Source organism: Lutra lutra, chromosome 4, assembly GCF_902655055.1.
Source record: "Lutra lutra chromosome 4, mLutLut1.2, whole genome shotgun sequence".
Taxonomy (NCBI): domain Eukaryota; kingdom Metazoa; phylum Chordata; class Mammalia; order Carnivora; family Mustelidae; genus Lutra; species Lutra lutra.
The window spans coordinates 167,080,910-167,102,958 of record NC_062281.1 but is presented as its reverse complement, the minus strand read 5'-3'; the positions used below and the strand labels follow the sequence as shown (position 1 = coordinate 167,102,958).

Genomic DNA, 22,049 nt, shown 5'->3' with positions numbered 1-22,049 from the left:
CAGTCTGCCCACACTGAGATCATGACTTGATCCTAAGTCCCCCACTTAACTGACTGAGCCACCGAGGTGGCCCAAGGCTTCGGCTTAAATATGACCTCAAAGAGGTCTTAACCCACAGCTCTATGAAAAATAGGTGGTCCCATTATTTTCTACCACAAATGGCAATCTGTGATTTATGTACTGGTTTATTCCAAGAGTCGCATACTTTTTTCCTATAGTGTCAGGTGGTAGATATTTCAGGTAGGTCTCCTGATCTTGTGTGAAAGAAGCCACTGACCATACTAAAAGAGATGAGCATGCCTGCGTTCCAATAACACTTTATAAACAATTAATTTTCACCTGTGACAAGATATTCTTGTTTTAAAAACGCTCCCCATCTATTTAAAAATGTAAAAACTGGGCACCTGGGTGGCTCAGGTCATCAGCCCAGGGTCCTGGGATCAAGCCCCGCGTTGGGCTCCCTGCTCAGCGGGAAGCCTGCTTCTCTCTCCCCACTCCGCCTGCTTGTGCTCCCTCTCTCACTGGCGGATTGGCGGATTCCGCCCAGGCCGGTTTCCAAAGCACCTGACACCGACCGACCTGGTCTCGGCGCTGCGGCTCACTCCTGCCGGCGCGCCTCCCACCACCCCCGACGCGGACTGACAGCCGGAGGCAGGGTCTGCGGGCACCTAGACGCGGGGGCGGGGCCGGAGGGGCGGGGCCGGGAAGGGGGGCGGGATGAACGCCGACTTCCGGCGGGTGGGCGCGGAAGCAAGATGGCCACTACCAAGCGTGTGCTGTACGTGGGTGAGCAAGCGCTGAGCTAGGCGGTATCGGGGCTAACCGGGCCGGAGTGGGTCTCGGCGTGGGGCAGGAACGCGTTTACGGTTGCGGAGGGTGGCGAGCCTTTGTCTAGGCCGGATCGATGGCGGTATTGCTTCGAGGAGTTAGCCCCAGACTTCCGCCGTCTTTCCGGGTTTTTTCCAAGCCGGCTGAGATCTAACGGGAACCCCTTCACCTACTGGGCCGGGAGGATTGGTAGAGGAATATTTTGAGGCTCCAGATCCTCACGATTCATTTTGCAGACCCTCACTGCAGCGATGGCTCAGTCCTGGCCCCTGCCCTAAAGAACGGAGTTCCCAGACTAACCCAGTAGAAGTAAGAAAAACCTCCGTAGCGAAGTTTGATGAGGACTTTGTAGCCTAAGTAGGGGCAGCTGTGTTTACTGAAAGGGAACAGCAAGATCAAAAACCCGAAGGTATGAAATAGCCTTACCCATGGAGCAAAGGGGTCCTCTTGCGGGAAACCCAGAGAATTGAGGAAGCAGAGGGAAAGAGGGTGAAATGATTGACAGGGCCCAGGTCGTAAAGAGCCTTGTATTCGCTGCTAAGGAGTTTGTACTTTATCCTGAGGACAGTGGGAAATCTTGGAAGGAGTTTAAGCAGGGAAGTGATGGATTAAAATCTGCATGTTCTCGGGATCGCTCTAGTTGGCTGTGTGGAGGAGAGGGAGGCCAGTTAAGAAGCTATTGCGGTAATCCTGGCGCTAAGATGAGCGCCTGCAAGAATAGGTGAAGAGGTGTGTTTCATAAGGATGGTTGAGGGAGCAAATGAGAAACGTGCTTATGTACCCAAAGGACTGAATGGAGCAAGCCCTCTCCTTGGCTGTCACATGCTAACTGGGCTGCGGGAACTTCTCAAGAGAATGGAGGACAATGGCTCAGAAGGCATTTGGCATCTTTGCAGGTGGATTGGCAGAGGAGGTGGACGACAAAGTTCTTCATGCTGCTTTTATCCCTTTTGGGGACATCACAGATATTCAGATTCCTCTGGATTATGAAACAGGTGAGTCCTTTTCATGTCTTGTTCAGAATCCTAAAAGGAAAAGAATTTGAAAAAATTCTAAATGTGCATTCTAATATGGTTGATATGTAGGAAAGTTCCAGAGGGTGCCTCATTAGGGCAGCAGGACAGTGATCTTTCTAGTTTCTGAGGATAAAGAGTGAGCATCCTACTCAAGGTTTTAGGATTTGTGCTTTATGCACCGTTGATGCTCAAAATGTGGGATCGATAATTGAGAAATTAAATAACTTCATTTTTCTGCTTGCCTTGTATGCTGAGGTTAAGGTTTTAATTTGGCTTTGGTAGAAGAATTGACTGCCTGAAAGATTAGAAGTATAATTCATCACTTAGCCATGTCTTCTAAAAGACAAAGTTCAGTATGGCTTGAAATGTTGTTTAAACTGGGAAGAATTAAAGAAGGAGATTCCTTCTTCCAAAACAATGACTGGGTGGAATTTCCAGTGTCAAGACATGGCACATGACTGACCTCACTTTCCTTGTAACCCTGTTTCTTCCCATTGCCCCCCGGGGTAATTACTTATTTTTGTCCCCCAACCTTTTTTATTTATTTATTTTTTTTTTTCCAGAAAAACACCGAGGATTTGCTTTTGTTGAATTTGAGTTGGCAGAGGTGAGAAAATTCTGTGTTACCTGTGTTTAGTCTTGGGCTTCTTTTAGTGTCGTTACCGATTACAAAGGCAGCTGATCTCCCATTTGGTTGGGTTTCTAGGCCTCTAACTGATGCTTCCATAGAGACAGGAAGTGCCGCTTGATGGAAAGCTTCCCTCAGTTAATTAAATTGTAGACTGTTAACAACACTGACGTGCCCCTCTTGCTCTGTCGAGCTCCTGCAGCTCTGCTCACTGAGTGTTCTTGCCTGGCATCGCTGGTGAATATTTCTTACGCCTTCCTCGAGATGTCAGGTTGCTGCACCAGCAGCTCTAAACTCAGCCAGGATGCGCTCTTTGTTAGACGGACACACAGCCCAGGCAGGAGGTATAGATGGGACTTTTTCCTGTTTTGTTTTGTTTTTTTTGTTTGTTTTTGTTTTTCTGTTGCTACGAGTATGTGTTTAGACGCCACGAGAAGCTAAACTTGACCTTGTCTTTCCTTGGCAGGACGCCGCAGCAGCTATTGACAACATGGTATGGCTGAGAATCTTCATTCTTGCTGAAGTTGCTTTTGGGTGGTACGGAGGGGCCTTGTGCATCTGTTGTTTGCTGAACTGCCAAAGTTACAAGGTTGCATGGGGAAGCAAAAGGCTGTGGTCGTGTGAGAAGATTCACTGTGAATTAATCCCTTATAAGATCAGTCCTTACTCAAACGTCCTTCCCCGTTTTTTGTTTTTTTTTTTTTAAGATTTTATTTATTTATTTGACAGACAGAGATCACAGTAGGCGGAGAGGCAGGCAGAGAGAGAGAGAGGAGGAAGCAGGCTCCCCGCCGAGCAGAGAGCCCGATGCGGGGCTCGATCCCAGAACCCTGGGATCATGACCTGAGCCGAAGGCAGAGGCTTTAACCCACTGAGCCACCCAGGTGCCCCTCCTTCCCCGTTTAACAGTGATAGAAATTCGAATCCTTGTCATTGGCCAGTCTCTCACCGGCTGCTCCATGTCTAGGATAATAAATTGCAAACACTATGTAAATTGATTGCACAGTGAAACCGCATATGTTGCAGAAGAGGCAGAATTTCATGAAGCTTTAGACCAATTAAAGTGAGAAATTCCAGTAAGGATAATGGCAGGGTGTGCTCCTGATGCTGATAATTTTAATATCCTGGAGAGGTCTTTGGGAGTAATGATGAAATGCTGGAGTATTCGTGATTTTCCTATCAGAGGAAGTGCAGTGATGTCACAGCATACTGTCGATAGAATCTTGTTGGAAAAAACACTACAAATTAACCAGCACCCATTGTATCTTTGCTCTACAAATTAGTGAGTAGTTAAACCTGAAATTTATAATAAATTTATTTCCCTTATTTTTAGTTGAATCACAATAAAGTCCCATTCCTTCTTTTCCCCCCTTAACTTTTTACTGTGAAACTTTCTTCACTGCTCTAAATGGATTTACATGAAGTGACCATTCCTGGTGCCAGTTATCTTTGGATGATAAAGTTCTTTATTCCTCTTCTGTTACCCACTCACCAAACATATTCCTCACCGCCCCCCCCGCCCCGAGATAATTTCTTACCATTTCAAAGCAGATCTTGGCTTTTGAAGGTGAGCTCAAGTACGTGGAAACTACATGTATCCTTGTAATCCCAGGGCACTCTGGATCTGGAGTCACTTTCAGGAGCACAGGCCTTTGCTAGTATGAAAGAAAGGTGTGTGATGGAGGGAAATTGCCTGCAGCGCCTGGGCTGCTGGCCAGTGGGCACAGAGCTTGCTGCTGGGGCTCACGGATTAAGGGAAAACGAGTCATGAGTGTATCTCTCATGTAGCAGGAGCAAATGCAAAGCTGTCTGACTCTCGTAACCTGATGGAGTTTAAGCAGCTAGGTTTTCAATCTTTTCAGAATGAATCTGAGCTCTTTGGACGGACAATTCGTGTCAATCTGGCAAAACCAATGAGGATTAAGGAAGGCTCTTCCAGACCAGGTGAGTGGGGGCCCTCCACTGTGGGAGGTGGAGCGTGCCCTCCACTGTGGCCCTGGTTGCATTTTTATCCGGATTTACTTGGAAGTAGGTGCTGAACGCCACTCTGGATGGTTTGTATTGGCAAAGGGCATGAGCCACCTTTGTGGGAAATAAAAAAGAGGTTGAGCTTCTCAGAGTAATTGTTTGCATTAGGAGAGAAACCCTGCTTGATCTCCCATTTTTCCCAGTTTCCTCCACTTCGTTCCTGAGATGTTCCCATCAAGGGTTGGAACTGGCAAGGCTACACCTTTCATCTTGGCATAGTTTTGTTTTAGATTCTATTTATTTATTTATTTGACAGAGAGAGACAGCGAGAGAGGGAACACAAGCAGGGGGAGCGGGAGAGGGAGAAGCGGGCTCGCCGCTGAGCAGGGAGCCCAATGTGGGGCTCGATCCCAGGACCCCGGGATCATGACCTGAGCTGAAGGCAGACGCTTAACAACTGAGCCACCCAGGTGCCCCTTGGTGTGCTTTTTTTACTTGGCCTTCCAAGAGCTGGACTTCAGGGCTGACATTCCCAGTGGAAACGTTATACTTGGGAGTTCCCTCAGCCGAAGCCTTTGGCTGAAAGGGTCACTGAGTATGTTCCACTTTGCAGACAGAAGCAGCTGGCGAGCCGTGGGCCGACGGCTTGAATTTCTGAGCATTTGTTGAATTCTTTTCCTTGCAGTGTGGTCAGATGATGACTGGCTGAAGAAGTTTTCTGGGAAGACTCTTGAAGAAAATAAGGAGGAGGAAGGGTCAGAGCCTCCCAAAGTGGAAACCCAGGAGGTGAGTTCGAAGGCATGCACCTCCCCAAGGGGCTGGCACTTTCCATAAGAGAATTTTTTTTTCTTTTCAAGTTTTTGTGGAAATTTGCAAAACATATTTTAAAACATATTAAAAAATAAGGTCTTAGTATTGTGGTAAAGGGGGTATTGAGTGAGTGAAAGAGACAAACGGTAGGTCCCTCACCTTGTGCTCTGTGTGATGAGCTACTCCACTCTGCCCAGCCCTGCCCAGTCCCGGGTTGGGATTACCTGCTGATGAGGAGGACACCTGAGGTGAGGAAGGCGAGTGAGGGCTCCTCTTCACCCCTCCTGCCCAGTCTCTCCTTCACTGAAGCGCTTTGCCTAGGCTCACGGCCTCCCTGTCCCTGCAGGGGAGGCAGGCCGGGGTGTGGTACCTGCCCTCAGTCTGCACATGGGTCCGAGGCTCTCCCTCCCCGGGAGCAGCCTGCGGGCACTCTCTCCCGACTCTGGGCGTCCCTCTCTGGCTGTCTCCTTGGGCTTTCCCAGCACTCCCTGTGAGTGGTATTCTCTGGACTTCTTTCTGGGCTCGGAGCATCCCTCTTTCCTTCTCGTCTTGGCCGAAACAGTAGCAGTCAGGGATCTTTGCAGCCTCTCCTGTGCTCTTGCGTTTCCTGGACTCTGTTCTAGTGTCAAGCTGCAGACATTTTGGCCACCAAGTATCACAGGCAACGTCGAGTTGCCCAGAATGGGTGGCCTCCTCTCTCTAATCTTGTTCTCCATCTTGTCAATTTGCCACCATCCATCCGCACACACACTGACCCAAGCCAGAAACTGGGTTGCAAAGCAGAGCACACCTGTGGCCTTCACAGTCGGAGACACCATCTACAGAACAGAGCCTGCATGTCTTCGCATGCTGCTGAGTTCTCTCGCAGACCTTCCTGAGTCCCCCTCCCACTGTTTGTCCCACTGCCCCCACAGCTTCTTCTCCTGCACATAATAGCCGGAAGCTCCCTAGCTGGTCTCTGGTGCAGTGTTCCCTAGCCCTTCATCAGGACAGCTAGAATGATCTGTTTAAGGCACAGACTGCTGCCCTGACTCCTGCCAAGAACTCTTCAGTGGCTCCTACCGCCCATCCCAAGGGATAAAGTTTGGGGGGCATGCCCTAGCTCCTGTCCCCCCACCTCGCCATCTCACTTCCACCCTCTGGAAAACCAGTCTGTTTCCCTATGCATCTTTGCTCTTGTGCAGCCTATGCAAGTGTTTATTGCCTGTCCCTTTCTAGACAGGGATTCTGTGAGGTCAGGGGCCTTGTGTCAGCATCTTACTAACTAAAAAGTGAGGTGGAGGAACGTGGTTAAGAGTGTGGACTCGGGGGGCGCCTGGGTGGCTCAGCGGGTTAAGCCGCTGTCTTCGGCTCGGGTCATGATCTCAGGGTCCTGGGATCGAGCCCCGCATCGGGCTCTCTGCTCAGCAGAGAACCTGCTTCCTCCTCTCTCTCTGCCTGCCTCTCTGCCTGCTTGTGATCTCTCTCTGTCAAATAAATAAATAAAATCTTTAAAAAAAAAAAAAAAAAGAGTGTGGACTCGGGGATCGGGTGATGATTGAAGTTTCATTTCCAGCTTCACCACTTACCAGCCTCTTGGTTTAGACAAGTGACTATACTTCCTTGGACCTCCGTTTCCCCACCTGTAAAATGGGGATAAATAGTAGTACAGCTGGATTGTCAGGATGGTAGTAAAGAGTTGATGAGCTAACAGATGTGAACATCGAGAATAGCGCCCTGCTCGTGGCAAGTGCTCTGTGCGTGGCAGCCTATCACAGCAGCCGTGTCCTCCGTGCCTGCGCCGGGTCTCAGCACATGGCCGCTAAACTGAGCCCCAAACCAGTTAGGAACTTTGGATTTTTCTCTTTGGAACATGCAATGCCTGCAAATGTCTCTTATCCCCTTCTTAGCCTTGTCTCCGTGGGGTGGGAAACAGGCTCCCTCCCTCCCCCGCTGTCTTCTGAGCAGGCCAGAGGGCTGCCCTCCTGGCCTCCATTGTAGCCAGCCTGGGGGTCTGAGGGGGCCCAGCAGAGGGGAGGACGTGCTGTCCGTCTGACTGGCGTGAGATGAGTTTGTGGGTGTGGAGAGCCACGTATTGTGGGCCAGGGGGGTGGGGTTCTTTGACCGTGGGGCAGCAGCGAGCTGGGAGCTGGCATATCTTGAGGGCGAGTGCCAGGGGGTCCCAAGCCTGTGGGGCAGGGCTGAGTTAGCGGGTGCTAGGTGGCGGGGTTGGGGGGGTCCCCAGTGTCACTGGGGGTCTGGCTGGTGGATTCCTTCTGTGGCTCCAGGCCTTCCCTGGTGGCACCAGGCTGCAGCCCGCTCACCGCACCTGGGTTCTTGGTGTGGATGCGGAAGACTCTTTCTGACTTGGGGAGGCGGGGTGCTCTCCGACCTAACCATTTCTTCTGCGTCCAGGGGGAGCCCAAGGCAAAAAAGGCCCGCTCAAACCCTCAGGTGTACATGGACATCAAGATTGGGAACAAGTCAGCCGGCCGCATCCAGATGCTGCTGCGTTCGGATGTTGTCCCCATGACAGCAGGTGAGTGGGACTTGGGGTGGGACGCTGGAGGCCGAGCAGGGGCCTTCCCCTGGGTCTCACTGCCTCCCTTCTTGTGCCCTTGACACTGTTGCTGACCTGAGTTCCTTTGAGGCATCTCAGACCCTGGGTTCTAGTAACAAATGAGTCCAGCCAGGCACTTTTGAAGCTTTATAGGTGCTGCTTTACTATTTTCTTTTTAAATACATTCATGGTAAAACAAAACAAAACAAAAAATCGGACATACGTATTCGAACAATACTGAAGGCAGTAAGTAGAAAACGTCCATTTTTTTCCTCCCTTCTCCATATCCGGTTTTATTCTCCAAAAGTGACTGGTTTTTGTTTTGTTTTAATTAATTATTTTATTTTGACAGAGAGAGATCACAAGTAGAGAGATGGGGGGGCGGGTGGAGCAGGCCTCTTGCTGAGCAGAGATCCTGATATGGAGCTCGATCCCAGGACCCTGAGATCATGACTTGAGCCAAAGGCAGAGGCTTAACCCACTGAGCCACCCAGGCGCCCAAAAGTAACTGCTGTTAACTAACAGTTTCTTGAGTCTTTCTAGTGTAAATACCGACTTCCACTCATTTTTTTTTTTTAATCTTAATTTTGTTATGTAGACACATAGTTTAAAAAGTCAATTTCACAAAGCTTGTTTTGAAAAACAGCAGGCCCCTGACCCTGGCCCTAACCCTGGCGCCCCACCAACACCATCTGCTGCTCGTCAGAGGCAGTGGTTTCAATTTCCAGCTGGTTCTTTCGGCGTTTACCTCCGTATTGGTAGAGAAGAGATTTTTATGTTGCTACTTCCTGGTTTTTTGTTTTAGACCTCTGTTGGCTTTCCATTCAGAAGATAAGGAATCAGCTTATCCCTCTCGCTGTCCCTTCATCTTCCTTGCATAGTTATCGTAAGTTTGGTTAGGCCACAGGTTATTCTCACTATGTAAGCATCGTACTAGGGTAACCTCCTTTCATGCACAGCATTTTGTTTTCCTGGGATTCATAATTGTCCAGTTTTCACACAAGCTTAGTCTTCTGTTCGTTTATTCCTGATGCTCCCCCGATTCTGCTGCCTGTGTAAATCTCTCCTCATGTTCACACACAGCAGATATTCTGTCAGTTTCCCTCCCCTGCAGAAGTTCCTCCTTGGAGCCTTCTGACTCTCCCCAGCCTGGACCGTGCTGTCCAGGCCCACTGCACAGCGAGTGTCGTGGGGTCTCCTGTGTTCACCTCTTAGGTTAGACTCTCTTCTGTCTTCTTTTTTGGTGTATTCCCTCATTTTAGTAGATCTCCTTCTGTAAGCTTCTGCAGCAAAAAGCTTGGGAAATCCATTTTTGGAGAGTGAAGGCGAAATACATGTACCTTCCCACTTAATGGACAGTTAGGGTGTAGATTTCTAGAGAAGTCTAATGTCATTCCGATTCTAGATCCTTTACATAAAACTTCTTTTCTGTCTAGTGCTGAGCTGTCCGATATAGTAGCCACTAGCTGTATCTGACTGTTGAAATTTAAATTAAATAAAATTAAAATTCGTTTACTCGGTTGCATTAGCCAGGGGCTTAAGAGCTGTTCAATAGCCCTGTCTAGAGGCTTATAGGCTGTCTGTCCGGTGTTCTTTTTTTTTTTTTTTTAAAGGTTTTATTTATTTATTTGACAGACAGAGATCACAAGTAGGCAGAGGCAGACAGAGAGAGAGGAGGAAGCAGACTCTGCTGAGCATAGAGCCCGATGCGGGGCTTGATCCCAGGACCCTGAAACCATGTCCTGAGCCAAAGGCAGAGGCTTTAACCCACTGAGCCACCCAGGCGCCCCATGTCGTGTGTTCTAAAACCATGTACCTTTGGCTAAATCTTACATGAATCTGGATATTCAGTGGGCCCCACTGTACTAGTTTTCTCTTGTTGTTGTCACAGATGACCACAAACTTAGTGGCTTATGATAACACAAATTTAAATTATCTCCTATTCTGTAGGCCAGAAGTCTTGTAGGCTACAATGAAGATGGCTGGGTCACTGCCTTCCCTATTGGAAGTGCTGGGGGGGATGTTTCCAGGCATATTCAGGTTGTTGGCAGAATTCAGTTCCCTGCGTCTGTAGGACTGAGGTACCCCATTTCCTTGCTGCTGTCAGCTGAGGGCTATTCCCAGCTTCTGGAGGCTCACAGCATCCACCCCCCTTCCTCCGTCTTCGGAGCCAGCAATGGTGGATCCAGTCCTTCCCACATTTTGAATCTTTCTAACCCCGCCTGGGGAAAGTTCTATGACAGGCTCATGATCATATTAGGCCCATCCAGATAATTGGGGTTGTTTTCCCCATCTCGAGGTCCATCCATAACCCTAATCGTGTCTGCAAAGGCTCTCTTGCCATAACAGGTTCTCAACTTCCAGGGACTGGCGTGGACTTGTTTAGGGGCTGTTACTCTGTGTACCACACCCACAGGACAGTGTTTTATCCTCTGGTTAGGGAAATTTTCTTTCAATTATTTGTTTGCTTTTGTCCCCTCTGATTTCTCTTTCTGGAGCCTTCCTAAGTGTTCTTTCTCTATAGCACTCTGTGCTTATTTCCCAGAGGTAAGATCATTTCATCTTTCTGAGGACATTACTGAGTTTTTTCTTCCTATATTTTATGTCTTAAGTCGCTTTTTCCTGAGTATTATGTTTTGCTTTGTGTTTGGTCTGTTTGTTTTGGTCTTTGCTTTTCACATCAGATGCCTCCCTCATATGTAAGAATGGGTCCCTAACTATGTGCTTGCAGAACTTCCTAGGAGAACTTGCTAGGCATTGCTAAGGCTTGCTGGCTGCGGCTTCCGCTGTGGGGTGATTCATTTGGGGTCTTCTTCTGTCAGACCCCAAATGTCCATTTCCCTGACATATTCTCTTAGACAGCTGGGAGTCCCCTGAGAAGAGTCTAGTCTCCTGCTCGAGGCTATACATCCAGTTATTAGCCATCGTGGTGGTGGGAAGTGGGGCTAGTGTAGAAACCTTCACCTAATACCTGTTTGTCACTAGGGTCCCTCAGCCCCCAGCTACGTCTAGTGTATCCCTGGCCAGAGACCTCGGCTTGTACCCACCAGAAAGCAGCCTCCAGCCGGCTGCCTGCGGGGTGGGGGAGGATCCGGGGGTTAGCTGTTTTCTTAAATAGCCGACTTTACTGTTTTTAGAACTACCTTCACCTTGGGACCTGAGGTTTCGGCATTTCTGTAGCATAGAGTGAGTTGGTTCTCAGCTCTGTCAGCTTTTAAGATTCAACTTTCTTTTCTTTTCTTTTTTGTTTTAAATGTTTCAAGTTTTTATTTAAAGTCCAGTTTGTTAACATAGCATATAGTAATAGTTTTGGGAGTAGAATTCAGTGATTCATCACTTACGGTTTGCCTCCCTCTCTTTTTTTTTTCCCCTCTCCCTCTGCTCGTCTGCTTCATTTCTTAAATTCCATGTATGAGTGAAATCATGATAATTGTCTTTCTCTGACTGGCTTATTCTGCTCAGCATAATACCCTCTAGTTCCATCCACAGCATTGCAAATGGCAAGATTTCATTCCTTTCTGTGAATGAGTGCTACTCCCTTGTGTATATACACCGCATCTTCTTTATCTATTCCTCAGTCGGTGGACATTTGGGCTCTTTCCATCATTTGGCTGTTGCTGATAATATTGCTAAAAACATCACGGTGTAGGTGCTGAGATTCAGCTTTCTGAGGTCTGCTACATCTGGTATGATTCATCTGTCTGTTTCCTAGCTTTCAAAACTTTTATGTTGCCTGGTCTCCTTTCTCTCTCTCTTTCCTCTCTCTCTCTCTCTCTTTGGCCTTTTAAACCATTTTTTAAAAAATATTTTATTTGTTTATTTGACAGATAGAGATCACAAGCAGGCAGAGAGGGAAGCAGAGAGAGTGGGGGGGAAGCAGGCTCCCCACCAAGCAGATAGCCCGGTGCAGGGCTCAATCCCAGGGCCCTGGGATCATGACCTGAGTCGAAGGCAGAGGCTTAAACCCACTGAGCCACCCAGGCGCCCCCTTTTAAAACCATTTTTTAGTGTACGGTTCACGGGCATTGATCGCATTCACAGTGTTGTACGACCATCCCCACTGTCTCCAAACTTTGTTCAGCCCGCACCGAACTGCTGATCCCATGAGCCCACTCCTCATGGTCTCCCTCCTGCCCCTGGGGGCCTCTCCTCTACCCCCCATCTCTGGATTTGTCTGCTCTAGACATTTCCTATAAATAGAATCATACACTATGTGGTCCTTTCCTTGTAACTGGCTTTTTTTCACTTAGTATGTGTTCAGGGTTTATCCACATTATGTGTTGGGGTTCTGTCCCTTTTTTATGGCTGCATAATATCCCATCTTCTGGATATGTGACATGTTGTTCGTTCATTTATTGATGGATATGAGCATTGTTTCTACTCTTTGGCTCTCATGAATAATGCTGCCATGGACATTCGTGTGCCAGTATGTGTTTTAACACCTATTGTCAGCTCTTCTGCATATATACCTAGGGGTGGAAATGTACTCACATGGCAATTCCGTGTTTACCTTTTTGAGAAATTGACAGACTCTTTTCTACAGTGGCTGTACCACTTTACATTCCCACCTCAATGTACGAGGGTCTCAGTTTCTCCATTTTCCGACCTACACTCGTTATTTTCTGTTGATAACGGCCATCACAGTGAGTGCAAAGCGGTATCTCATTGTGGTTTTGATTGGCATTTCCCACATTTGCTAATGGTGTTGAGCATCTTTTCTTGGTCGTATGGGTCATTTGTAGATCTTCTTTGGAGAAGTGTCTGTTCAAGTTTTTTACCCATTTATCAATTGCGTTGTTCGTCTTTCTGTTACTGAGTTGTAGGAGTTCATTATATATTCTGGCTATTGAACTCTCACCAGATAAGATTTACAGATACTTTCTCCCATTCTGTGGGTTGCCTTTTCTATTGAGTGTCCTCTGATCCACAAAGGTTTTTAGTTTTGACGAGGTCATTTTATTTTTTCTCTTTTATCATTTGTGCTTTGGGTGTCATGTTTAAGAAACTTGCCAAATCCAGGGGCACCTGGGTGGCTCAGTGGGTTAAAGCCTCTGCCTTCAGCTCAGGTCATGATCTCAGGGTCTTGGGATCGAGCCCCACATCTGGCTCTCTGCTCAGCAGGGAGCCTGCTTCCCCAACCCCTGCCTGCCTCTCTGCCTACTTGTGATCTCTGTCTGTCAAATAAATAAATAAAATTTTAAAAAAAGAAGAAGAAAAGAAACTTGCCAAATCCAGAGTCACAAAGATTTGCCCCTATGTTTTCTGGTAAGATTCTGTTTAGTTTTTCTTAAGAAAGAGAGAGAGAAAGAAAGAGAGAGAGAGAGAGAGAAAGAAAAAGAGAAAGAAAGAAAGAAAGAAAGAAAGAAAGAAAGAAAGAAAGAAAGAAAGAAAAAAAAAAAAAAGAAAGAAAGAAACTGGGTGGCTCAGTTGGTAAGCATTTGCCTTCAGCTTAGGTCATGATCCCAGGATCCTGGGATCGAGTCCCACATTGTACTCCCTGCTCAGTGCGGAGATGGCTTCTCCTCCTGCCTGCTGCTCCCCATGCTTATGCTCTCTCTGACAAATAAATAAAATCCTAAAAAAAAAAAAAAGAGTTGCCCTCCATTCAGAGTAGAGCAGAGCTGGAACACAGGTATTCAATTTTCCTTTTTAACTGGAGTCTCTCTAGTCCTTTACAGTGTGAGGATCACAAAGGTTTGGAATTCACAGCATATTTTTTTTGAAAATACAAATACTAAACAAATATAGTTTATTAGAATCTAGCTTCAGAGGTTTTGTTTTGCGGGGGGTTGTTGTGTTTTGTTGTTTCCTCAGAGACTTTGGTGTTATTAGAGTACATGAGCTAGGAGCGATGGGAAGGGGGTAGCTGTCATGGGCAGCCCTGAGTCATATCAGATGCCCATCCTGATGGCCACGAATGTGCCACAGGTCCTGCCTTGCTGCCCTGCCTCATGGTTTTCCTGCCGGTGCTGCCCACAGCTCCTAGCCCTGCATCCTGCGCCTGGCCCCCACACCCACTGTGTGGTGCACTCCAGAGTCCATCTTCACGTGGTTGCAGCAGCTCAGCTGGGACTGTCTGTGGGCCCCATGGCCCCTAGCATCTTGCTGGCAGCTTTGGTGGCTCCCTTCCTTGTCTCCCGTGGAACGTGAGGCACAGTGACCCCACGGCCTGACGAACGGCTCTCTTTTGTTTCCTGACCTCTATACCTTTTCCTTTCTCTGCACCAGAGAATTTCCGATGCCTGTGCACCCACGAGAAGGGCTTTGGCTTTAAGGGAAGCAGCTTCCACCGGATTATCCCCCAGTTCATGTGCCAGGGCGGTGACTTCACGAACCACAACGGCACAGGGGGCAAGTCCATCTTTGGGAAGAAGTTCGACGATGAGAACTTTATCCTCAAACACACGGGACCAGGTAGGAGCTGATGGGGTGTGGGGGGCTGAGGTCTGCAGGCGAGCCAGCTGGTGACCCAGCGCCAGTGTGCGGCCTGGCCAGGGTCGGGGAAGCAGCATCCATCTGTCTACTCCCTGCCGTGCATACCCACCGTGGTCTAGCTCCAGCTCAGGCCTGCCGTGGTGAGCTGGGTCCATCAGCCCTGCAGCCCCGTCTCTCTGTCGGACATACCTCTCTGCAAGCGGCTGGTCCCCCAGCAGCTGGAGAAAGACAGCTGCTGTGCTGCGTGATCATCTTGAAATTCAGGACTACACTTCAGGGGCCTGAGCTGTGCTGCTAGAACCCCTCAAGGAATCATGCTTGGTCCCTGTCCGAGACCACCGTTGCCCCTTCCCCTCATTCCTGAAGCCTCCACAGCATCCTCCAAGTGGATACATGGCCCCCTGCATCCCTCCCAACGCACCCGCTCTGCCTTCCCTCGAGGAAGGGTGTGAGCTGTCTCCTGCGGGTGGCCCCTCTGCTCATGGCCTGGACCCCATCCCCTCTCTCCCACCAAGGAAGCATAGCTTCTATAGTTGTCCCCCTGCTGCCTTGTGGCCGCGTCCCCTGTTCTGCTGGATCAGCCCAGCAATGTGAAAGTATGTGGTATTGATCTTTAAAAAAAGAGCCCTCCTTTGACTTGTGTGAGCTGTCGTCCATGCCTCCAACGCCCTGGTAAGGAAAACTTGTTGGAAAAGTGCAGCCTCCCTGCCTTTTGTTCTCTCTCTCCCCCTTCAGCCAGACTTCGAACCCCACCCTGTCTCTGAAGCCACTCTTACCACAGATGCCAACAGCATCCATCTTGCCCGTGGCCAGTTCTCGGCCCACATCCTGGGCCGGCTTCTGGCAGCATTTCCACTGCCCCATCTCCCCCACAGACATCCCTTTGGAGGTTGGGGGCCGGGGGAAGGGGTGACGCGCTCCTTCTCTCCCCCAGGCCTGCTCTCCATGGCCAACTCTGGCCCAAACACCAATGGCTCCCAGTTCTTCCTGACGTGTGACAAGACGGACTGGCTGGATGGCAAGCACGTGGTGTTTGGGGAGGTCACAGAAGGCCTGGATGTCCTGCGGCAGATTGAGGTAGGTGGCTGCCCGGGCCCTGGGCCCAGGGGGACAGCTGGAGAGGGGGCCACGGCTGCTCCCAGGGAGGGCTGCTTCTGCTCGGGCGGCAGCAGGCACCTGGAGAGGGCATCCCTGAGCTGCTCCTTACTCTCCAGCCTCCCTGGTTTCTCTCCCTCTTCTGTCCCCACAAAGGCCCAGGGCAGCAAGGACGGGAAGCCAAAGCAGAAAGTGATCATCGCCGACTGCGGGGAGTACGTGTGAGTCTGCACTGGCCATCTCTCTGCCGCCCCTGCCTGTCCAGGATCCATCTGCCTGGGAACCAACACGTGAGGTTGCCTGTCCCCTCTGCAGCGAGCAGGGATGTGTGTTGTGGCCCTTCTTGGGGTCAGCTTGGAGCGGCTCTTCTGCAGACGCGGCCTGGACTCCCTCTGGCTCTCTCCCAGGTGTGGCTCTGTGCCTGGGAGTGCACAGAGGCACCGCCTTCCCTACTGAGGTCGAGCTGTGTGTGGCCTTTTCTAGGCCTTTGCTGCCACGACTTTTCCTGGGCCCACCCGTGGGGCTCCTGGACATCGCTTCTGGTAAAATAAACCCTCGTTATTGTACTGCTGAGTCCAGCTAGTTCCTAGGGGTTGTCAGGGATTCCGTCTGTGGCTGAGCGGTCCTGCTGAGTTAGGCTGCCAGAGGGGTAGGGCTTAGCTTTTCTTTCCTCCCTTGGGTGGATTCCCAGAGATGTCAGGTGGGAGATCTGAAGCCCAGTACCCTTGTCAGACCATGGTCAGGACAATGGAAATCAGAAATACCGAAGACGTCCCTGTGTCTTGCTGCCTCCACTCCTGAACTCCTCCTGGCCAGTCCTTGAGGCAGCAAGGGTATGTTATGATTCTCAACAATTCATTTGTTTCTTCATAGTCAGTCTACAGAGGTTTTTTTACGTAAGCTCTACGCCCAGTGTGGGGCTTGAACTCATGACCCTGAGATTGAGAGTTGCCTGCTCTACTGACTGACTGAGCCAGCCAGGCACCCCCATTCTACGGAATTTGTAAATGCTATTTTATAACTCGAAGTGCCTTCTCTGTGCCAGGTATTTTGCTTACTTGTCTGGAGGCAGGAGGTCACCCAACTCTGTGGGCCTAATTCAGCCTGCTGCTGCTTTTGTGCATAAAGTTACTGGAATCCAGTCATATCCATCCATTTACATATTTATCTGTGGCTGCGTCCCTACTTCAGGGACAGATACTGTATCGTCTCTGGGTTAGAGCTTTCCAGAGAAACAGAACCAGTAGGATAGGTATAGATATGCATAGAGAGATTGATTTATTTTAAGGATTGGGCTCCATGATTGTGGGGGGTAGCAAGTCGGAATTCTGCAGGGCTGGCAGGCTGGAGACCCAGAAAAGAGTTGATGTTGCAATTCGAGTCCAAAGGCTGGCTGGAGGCAGAATTCCTCCTCCCTCGTGCAGTCTCTGTCTTCTCTCTCTTAATAGCCTTCCACTGATTAGATGAGACCCACCCACATTATGGAGGGTAATCTGTGCTACTTCCAATCTGCTAAGATTTAGATATTGATCGCATCTGAAAAGTACCTTCTCAGCAACATCTAGACTGGTGTTTGACCAAAAACCGGCTATCATGGCCTAGCCAAACTGACACATAAAATGAACCAACACAGCTTCAAAGCCTAAAATATTGACTACTCAAACCTTTACAGGAAGAGCTTGCTAATTGCTGAAAGACATGGCCCCACCCCATGCTGAGCTCTGCTCCTTCTAATGCAGCCACTGCTCACATCAGGCTGGCTTCTCTCTCCCTTCCCTCTCCACATACTTCCCTCCCCACATACTGCTCAGTCAGGTGGTTTTCGAGAATCTCTCACCTGCTGAAGGCCCCAAGCAGGGACTGAGCCCCATGGCCACTAGACACCTCTCTGTGATTGGGTTACTAGGACCGATTCAGAATCCACTGAGCTGGGCTTTTTCTTGAGATCTGGACAAGCCAGGTGCAGGAGAGGCCTGATGCCTCCTAGCCCTGGTGGCCCCAGGAGCGCTCCGTGAGGGAGGATGGCATTCTTGCCCTGCCTCTGGCTTCTCTGGGCCCAACAGACTCCCAGCCCTTAGCTGAGCTCCTGCTTGGGGTTTCTGTCTCCCTGTGGCCAGGATGTACCACATGGTTACCCTTGGCCCTGTGGGGCTCCCAAAGGAGACCTTCCCCCAAAGCACAGGCCTCCACTGTGAGGGCAAACGCTGGCCATCACAGGTCAGTCAGTCACTAGGAAAGTTTGTGTTTAAAGGGCATAGCATGGCCACCTCCCAAGAGGGGACTAACTTCTGTGACAATGACCTTGTTGCTTTCTCTTCTTCTCTGTTAGCACCCACTGGGCACCACTGCCCCTCCCAGTGCGCTCCGGAGTATCCAGGTATTATCATCGTATCCCCAGTGGAACTCTATACAGAGGGAAACCAAGGCTCGGGTGACATGCTGCAAAGGTCACCCAGAATATGGCAGAGCTGGGATAGGAAGCTTGGCCTGCCTCCCCATAGTTCAATGTGGTCCTGGGAGTTTTACTGGGCTCTAGCCTCAGGCTATGGCAGAGGCCCAAGGCCCTGGGGGAAGACACAGTCACGGTCCCTGTAATTAGTGTGGATCCTGTGGGGAGACCCAAGGAAGCCACGCTCTTCTCTGCCAGGCAGGAGGGGCCTGGGGCCCGGGGAAGAGTGGCCCCACGGCCTGGTTCGGCTGTCACAGCCCAGCACCAGCCTGTTCCGTGGGCAGTCTCTGCACTGACAGAAGTGGACCTGAAGGGGCCATGCAGCATTTGCTATGGCCCAAAGGGCAGAGTGCCTTCCTCGGTCTGCCTGGCTCCCATCCAGGGTGGCCTGGTCGGTGTGCACGTTGCTCCATTGTGGCAAACAGGGCTGGGTTTTGCCAGTGCGCAGACTCCTTTGGGCTGTGGCCCTGAGATCAGGCCTGCGGCTGCTGGAGCTCCCTCTCAGACAGCACGTCTGCCTTCAGGCGCTGTGGGCTCTAGGTGCCGGTCATGGCAGCCTGCAGCAACCCTCCCAGGAAGGCATTTAGGGACCTACTTTTTAGTTGTGAACACTGAGTCTCGTAGCCTTCGGGGGTTAAAAATCTAAAAAGCCATGTTTTCAAAGAACATTTATTAACAGGAAAATTTTTCTTACTGTATAATGAAGTGGGAAAAGCATATTTCAAAACAATTTATAGAAGACGGTATGATCCCAATTTTGTAAAAATATGTCTATAATAGATAAACATCTGTATGTGTATATGCTAAGAAAAAAGCCTAGAAATAAATTCACCAAAATATTAAGTGTGTTTATGAGTCATACAACTGTGATTTCAGTTGCATTTTTTTTCCAATTTTTCCTCCAAAACTGCATTATTTTTGTAATAAATGAAAAACCCATTTTTTTAAAAGGTGAGTCAAGCTTTGTACCTTCAGCAGACTGGTGGGTTCCCCTTCTCTCTGGGAACACAGGGAAATATTCACAGCCTTGGCCATAACCAGGCATTTTCCTTAGGCCTTGAAAGCAAGTGGGAACACAAGGTCTTCCCTCCACAGATTGAAGGGTCTAGATTTTCCAGGAAAAAGCACAACTCTGAAATAAATACTCCACCTACAGCACACTTTCTAGGAGGAGGTTTAGTGGACAAACATGGAAAGGGCTAAGCAAATCAGTAAATCCTTTTGTAATGATGCCAACAGGCGCCTGTTGCTAAGTGTTCAGATGGCAGACATTGTCCTAAATGTGAATGTCCATATGTTTGTAGTAGCCTGGAAGGAAAGAACCAATACCTTGCTCCACAAAAGAAAAATGGATTCAAACCCATTTGACTTCAAAATTCTGTCCTCTTGCTATGCTGCCTCTTTTTCTAATTCTTAGGGATTTTTCCATTTTAAGGTGGGTCACTTCCCCACCTTAGAAAACTGTGAACACTGATGCGCTGACTTGGCCTCGAGGCCAGCCTCGCACTGCCCAAACCAAGACTGACCGCCGCGTTTCTTCTCAACCTTTTCCCACAGCCCCCGCCCCTTCCTGGCTGACTCCTCAGAGCTGTCGGTGCGTCTAACCAACCGCCCGTATTTATCCTTCTGGTCCCGTGCACCCAGATAAGCCATGCCTTGAGCAAGAGAGAGGGAAATGGTGGCGTGTGGGCCGCTCCCTGCAGCTGCCGTGCGTGGCTCAGCAAAAGGTACCTGGGAATACACAGCATGCAGTGAGTGCGCACAGTATCCTGCAGTAAATGGGATAAAATGCGTGGGCCTTGTATCCATTCACAATTTTTTCTCTGCTCAGGGCTTTTTCTGTGTGATCTCATTCAGTGACGGCATGGATGGCAACAGTTGCTGTAAGTCTGACCCAGGTCGGCAGGCAAAGGCTTACTCTTCAGGTGCTGGGCATGCAAAAGGAGGGTGACAACCTCCAGGCATTCGTGCCATGCTCACCCTGACAGGTGAGGTGCACTCCTAGTCTATCAACCTTTGAGTGATTTGACAGACATTCCTGGTACACCCCGAATTGTGCTGGGCTGTTGGCTGGGCACAAAACATACCAGGTGAAGTAAAAAATAGTTAAAATAATTGGCTAATGTTAAATTTATATTTGCCTAAAGGACAGTCCTTGATGTTAGGAAGACAGAAGCGTCAAAGGACTAGAATGGCAAACAGGTTCCCTATTATATACCAACTCTGATCTGACTGCCACTGGACCCCTAAGTTCAGGATCATGAGGCTGTTTCTGGGCACAGTGTGAGAAAGGGCTGGCAGACAGATTCCTGGCAGGAGGCCCTTTGGACACCCAAAAAGCCCACTGCCTTCAGGTATAGATGGAAAATGAGGCCCAGAGGGAGAAGCCACCTATGAGTCTGGTCTCCTAACCTCTAAGCCAGAGTTTAGATCCCTGCACTGATGGGGAACTCACCACTTTGTCAAGAGTCTGGGCCCAACCTCTGTATACAGGGAGAGTCTCCCTCTGTGCTCACTCCAGACTCGCCTCCCAACCCGTGTGGAGGGGCCGCTGTCCTGCAGCAGGGCCCCAGCGTCCACACTGCTGTCCCAGGCCCCTCCTCGGGGTGTGGAATGACTGCTGAAGGACTCATCCTTGGGCACATGGGGGGCTCCACCTCAGCTGGGCTGTGCCTGTGGGGTGGGGCAGCCCCACAAACTGCTTTTAATGACAGTATTTGAGGGTTTGGGCAGCTGGACTCTGTGCCAGCAGGTAAATTATAGGCTTAGCAAGTCAGAAATCAAATAAACAGCCCAGCTGCCTGCGGTGGCTGCTCCAAGGAGAACAGTGGTTTCCGGGAACCTCCCCACCCAGGGCCAGCCGCATTACTACCTGTCACTCCCCTGGGACAGGGGCCTTTTCTTTGGCTCGCAGGTCTTGAGAAACAGGACGGTGCTCCAGGGCGTACAGGGTGGTGCAGATTATGACAGCCTGTTTCTGACAACTTCTGGACATAAGCTGGTGCTGGGAGGCCCTAGCCCTGGCCACAGGCTGCCCAGGGTCACAGAGGTGTGGCTGTGGATGAAAGGGATCGCTCCTTAGCATGCCAGAAGATGGCAAACAGTTTTTACTTCACGTGTCAACTCTGATCTCTTGGCAGTGGCCATGTAGAGTTTTAATATGGATCATTTTGAAATTCTATACAGGTTTGGAAAGAAAAAATATCAAGTTTGGTGATTGATGTTTGCCAGCCAAAGGGAAAGCGGAATGATGTCATCTGTGCTGAGCGTTGTCCTCTTGGACCACCCAATGTATTCACCTGCTAGGCTCAATAAAAAGGTAACTTCTCCAGGGAGCTAAGCTCCTCATGATTCAACGTGGTGACAGACAGGCTAATGAGGCCCTCCAAATTTTTTGTTTCTACAAAGGTCAAATGTCCATGCCTGGCACTTCTTCCCCAGACAGCAGAGGCAGATCAAGGCTGGAAGATTGGGGGGAGAAAGATGCCATTGGCCTTTGCCCTACATCATGTTGTTCATCCAGCTCATTCTTGAGTTGACCCACATGCCTCCCAGCAGGCTGATTGTTCAGATCCTCAACGACACAACAATGAGGGCAAGTCCACATTCTAACAAAAGTGCCCAGAAAATGCCTGGGAGGGGCAGGCAACCAGAGGTGGACTAGACCATGTCTACACATATCCATGCCCTGAAATGAACCGTGAAGAGCCCAAGGTAGCCATTTGGGGCCCCAGGTGCTTCTCAATTCACCCCATATTACCCGAAGCCTGGGCCAGCAATGGACAAGAATAGGTCCTCAGACTTCTGTTCCAAATGCAAAATGTTGGGCAGCACCTGCTTTTGGAGGCAGCGGCTGGGAGAGAACCTGCTTGATGACTCAGACCACCAGGCCTGGAGGCCAAGAGACTGTCACAAACCTCAGGCAGGGAAGGGGGCAGACGGGCCTGGAAAAGATCCAGGCCTGGCAGGAAGGAGAGAGGAGCACAGATATATTGATCTGTGAGGGCCAACCCGCCGGAAGTCTGGCTGGGTTTGAGGGTTTCCTGGCTCTGGAGAGGGGCCTGTCCTGGGTGGGGGCCCCCCATGGCAGGCACTGGCCTCAGTGGCAGCCGCAGGCCCGGACCACCATGTTGCGGTGCTTGCGCAGGATGACATTGTTGCTGCTGTCGTAGTAGAGCACGGAGGTGGCGCTCAGCTTGGTGGGGGCGCAGCACGCCTTGGGGACTGCATCTGGCTTCATCAGGTGCACCTGGCCAGAGCGGGGGGCAGGCAGAGGCGTGA

General features: G+C 49.9%; 2 protein-coding genes across 6 annotated transcripts in view; one reads left to right on the top strand and one right to left on the bottom strand.

Annotated features, from left to right (window-relative positions):
* The first annotated feature begins 717 nt into the window (after positions 1 to 717).
* On the top strand, positions 718 to 15,885 carry PPIE (peptidylprolyl isomerase E). 3 transcript variants are annotated; one of them, XM_047725652.1, is made up of 11 exons: positions 771 to 786; positions 1,065 to 1,237; positions 1,725 to 1,823; positions 2,408 to 2,451; positions 2,939 to 2,965; positions 4,335 to 4,416; positions 5,126 to 5,226; positions 7,645 to 7,768; positions 14,018 to 14,203; positions 15,159 to 15,301; positions 15,476 to 15,885. In XM_047725652.1, exons 5-11 carry the CDS (start codon positions 2,963 to 2,965, stop codon positions 15,542 to 15,544), a joined length of 708 nt encoding a protein of 235 aa, XP_047581608.1. In that variant the 5' UTR covers positions 771 to 786; positions 1,065 to 1,237; positions 1,725 to 1,823; positions 2,408 to 2,451; positions 2,939 to 2,962; the 3' UTR covers positions 15,545 to 15,885. The 3 variants fall into 3 exon arrangements, with proteins under 3 accessions (XP_047581606.1, XP_047581607.1, XP_047581608.1); XM_047725650.1 differs by lacking the exon at positions 1,065 to 1,237 and having other exon boundaries at positions 718 to 778; XM_047725651.1 differs by lacking the exon at positions 1,065 to 1,237 and having other exon boundaries at positions 725 to 786.
* A 2,549-nt stretch (positions 15,886 to 18,434) lies between these two features.
* Positions 18,435 to 22,049, bottom strand: part of BMP8B (bone morphogenetic protein 8b) — a 33,387-nt gene continuing 29,772 nt past the window's right edge. Inside the window, exon 4 of one of the 3 annotated variants that reach the window (XM_047725645.1) lies at positions 18,435 to 22,017. In XM_047725645.1, coding sequence (XP_047581601.1) covers positions 21,515 to 22,017 — 503 coding nt within the window. In that variant the 3' untranslated portion in view covers positions 18,435 to 21,514. The remainder of the gene's footprint in view (positions 22,018 to 22,049) is intronic. The other 2 variants (XM_047725644.1, XR_007126588.1) reach the window with 2 other exon arrangements.

Coding starts and splice junctions, on each gene's coding strand:
- PPIE (XM_047725650.1), top strand. CDS start 718: ATGAACGCCGACTTCCGGCGGGTGGGCGCGGAAGCAAGATGGCCACTA. Junction 779..1,724: donor GCCACTACCAAGCGTGTGCT/GTACGTGGGTGA, acceptor GCATCTTTGCAG/GTGGATTGGCAGAGGAGGTG. Junction 2,452..2,938: donor TTGAATTTGAGTTGGCAGAG/GTGAGAAAATTC, acceptor TTTCCTTGGCAG/GACGCCGCAGCAGCTATTGA.